Source organism: Octodon degus, unplaced genomic scaffold (genome assembly GCF_000260255.1).
Source record: "Octodon degus isolate 3935 unplaced genomic scaffold, OctDeg1.0 scaffold00153, whole genome shotgun sequence".
NCBI lineage: Eukaryota > Metazoa > Chordata > Mammalia > Rodentia > Octodontidae > Octodon > Octodon degus.
This window is the reverse complement of record NW_004524729.1, coordinates 144,059-145,525: the sequence shown is the minus strand read 5'-3', so window position 1 is coordinate 145,525 and position 1,467 is coordinate 144,059. Positions and strand designations below refer to the sequence as shown.

The 1,467-nt window shown below is 57.7% G+C and overlaps 1 protein-coding gene across 1 annotated transcript in view; it reads left to right on the top strand.

The window, feature by feature from the left end:
* Positions 1-410: 410 nt before the first annotated feature.
* Positions 411-1,467, top strand: part of LOC101583724 (cytochrome P450 2D17-like) — a 123,911-nt gene continuing 122,854 nt past the window's right edge. Inside the window, exons 1-2 of the mRNA XM_023702527.1 lie at positions 411-599; positions 1,192-1,377. Coding sequence (XP_023558295.1) covers positions 411-599; positions 1,192-1,377 — 375 coding nt within the window. The remainder of the gene's footprint in view (positions 600-1,191; positions 1,378-1,467) is intronic.

Below are 1,467 nucleotides of genomic sequence, written 5' to 3'. Positions count from 1 at the left end.
CCTCAGCCTGTGGGTTCTGAAAGCTCTCTACATCCCCGTGGACAAACACTTGGAGCAGGGATGCCTGTGTCACCTCACCTTGGTGCCACAAGGTGGTCCCAGCACAGCAGGACCTGTGTTCTCCCCTGGCTGTCCTGTTGGGGCCCTGCTCCCCCTCCTTTGGGATCTCAGGCAGAAGTGGAGACGTTAGGGACTGCAGTGCCCGGACTTTGCACCCTGCTGCACCCTACCGCCACACAGTCACCAGAGCAGTTGGCTCCCCCAGGAGGACAAAGGCCAGCCTCAGGTCTTATATAAGCCCTCATCGGATTTGCTCCACAGTTCAGTGTGGTGGTGTGCTGCCCGGTCCTGGGACACGAGTGGTGATACCTTCCTACTGTCCAGAGGACTCCAGTTTCTGCAAGGCCACCATGGGCCTGCTGCCTGGGGATGCACTGTTCTCTCTTGCTGTAGCTGTGGTCCTCTTCCTGCTCCTCGTGGACCTGATGCACCGGCGCCAATGCTGGGCTGCTCGCTACCCACCTGGTCCCCTGCCAGTGCCCGGGCTGGGCAACCTCCTGCAGGTGGACTTCCACAATGCGGCGTACTCCTTCTACAAGGTGGGGGGCTGGAGGTGCCTATGGGAGACATCACAGTGACCCCAGGTGCAGATAGTGGCTGGTGGAGAAAACAGCAGGCTAGACAGGGACTTAGGACATGAAGAAAAAGCAGGCACCAAGGATCCCTGCAGATGGAAACTAGAGGAGTGGGATACTGTGGGCTTTTGAGGGACACACGAGGAGTGGGACCGTCCGTGAGAGGATACAGACAGAGCAAAAGTTATATGAGTACCGGGTATTTCTTGATGACATCAGAGGAAGGTTCTGGGCTCGGGAGTGGAGCCAGGGCCCAGCGTAGCCCTCAGGTAGGAAACTGAGGTTCAGAGAAGCCACCACGAGATCTTTGGTCTTAGTGGGCCCAGCCTTCCTGGGCGAGACCAGGAGCTACACGCACACAACTGAAAAGCAAAGGACGGCAAGAGCATTCCTTGCTCTGTGTGATCTTGGGGTTCCCATTCTTTTTGTTTGCTTTGGGGGAAAACGGGGATTGAGCTCAGACCCTTGAGCTTGCAAGGGAAGCACTTATTCTGCTGAGCTATCTTCCCAGCCCCGGGGTTCCCATCCTGACAAGAGCCCTGACTTTCACATGTAGCTGCGAAGTCGCTTTGGGGACGTTTTCAGCCTGCAGCTGGCCTGGAGTCCTGTGGTCGTGGTCAACGGGCTGGAGGCCGTGCATGAGGCACTGGTGAAGCACAATGAGGACACCGCGGATCGGCCACCGATTCCCACCTATGAGCACCTGGGCTTCAGAGCCAACTCCAAAGGCAAAGCGTGCAGGGTCCAGAAGGCATCAAAGCAGGACTTGGGGGCAGTGACCAGTGGGAGGACAGAGCCTCACGGGAGGAGTGATGTTTGAGGGACACAAGAA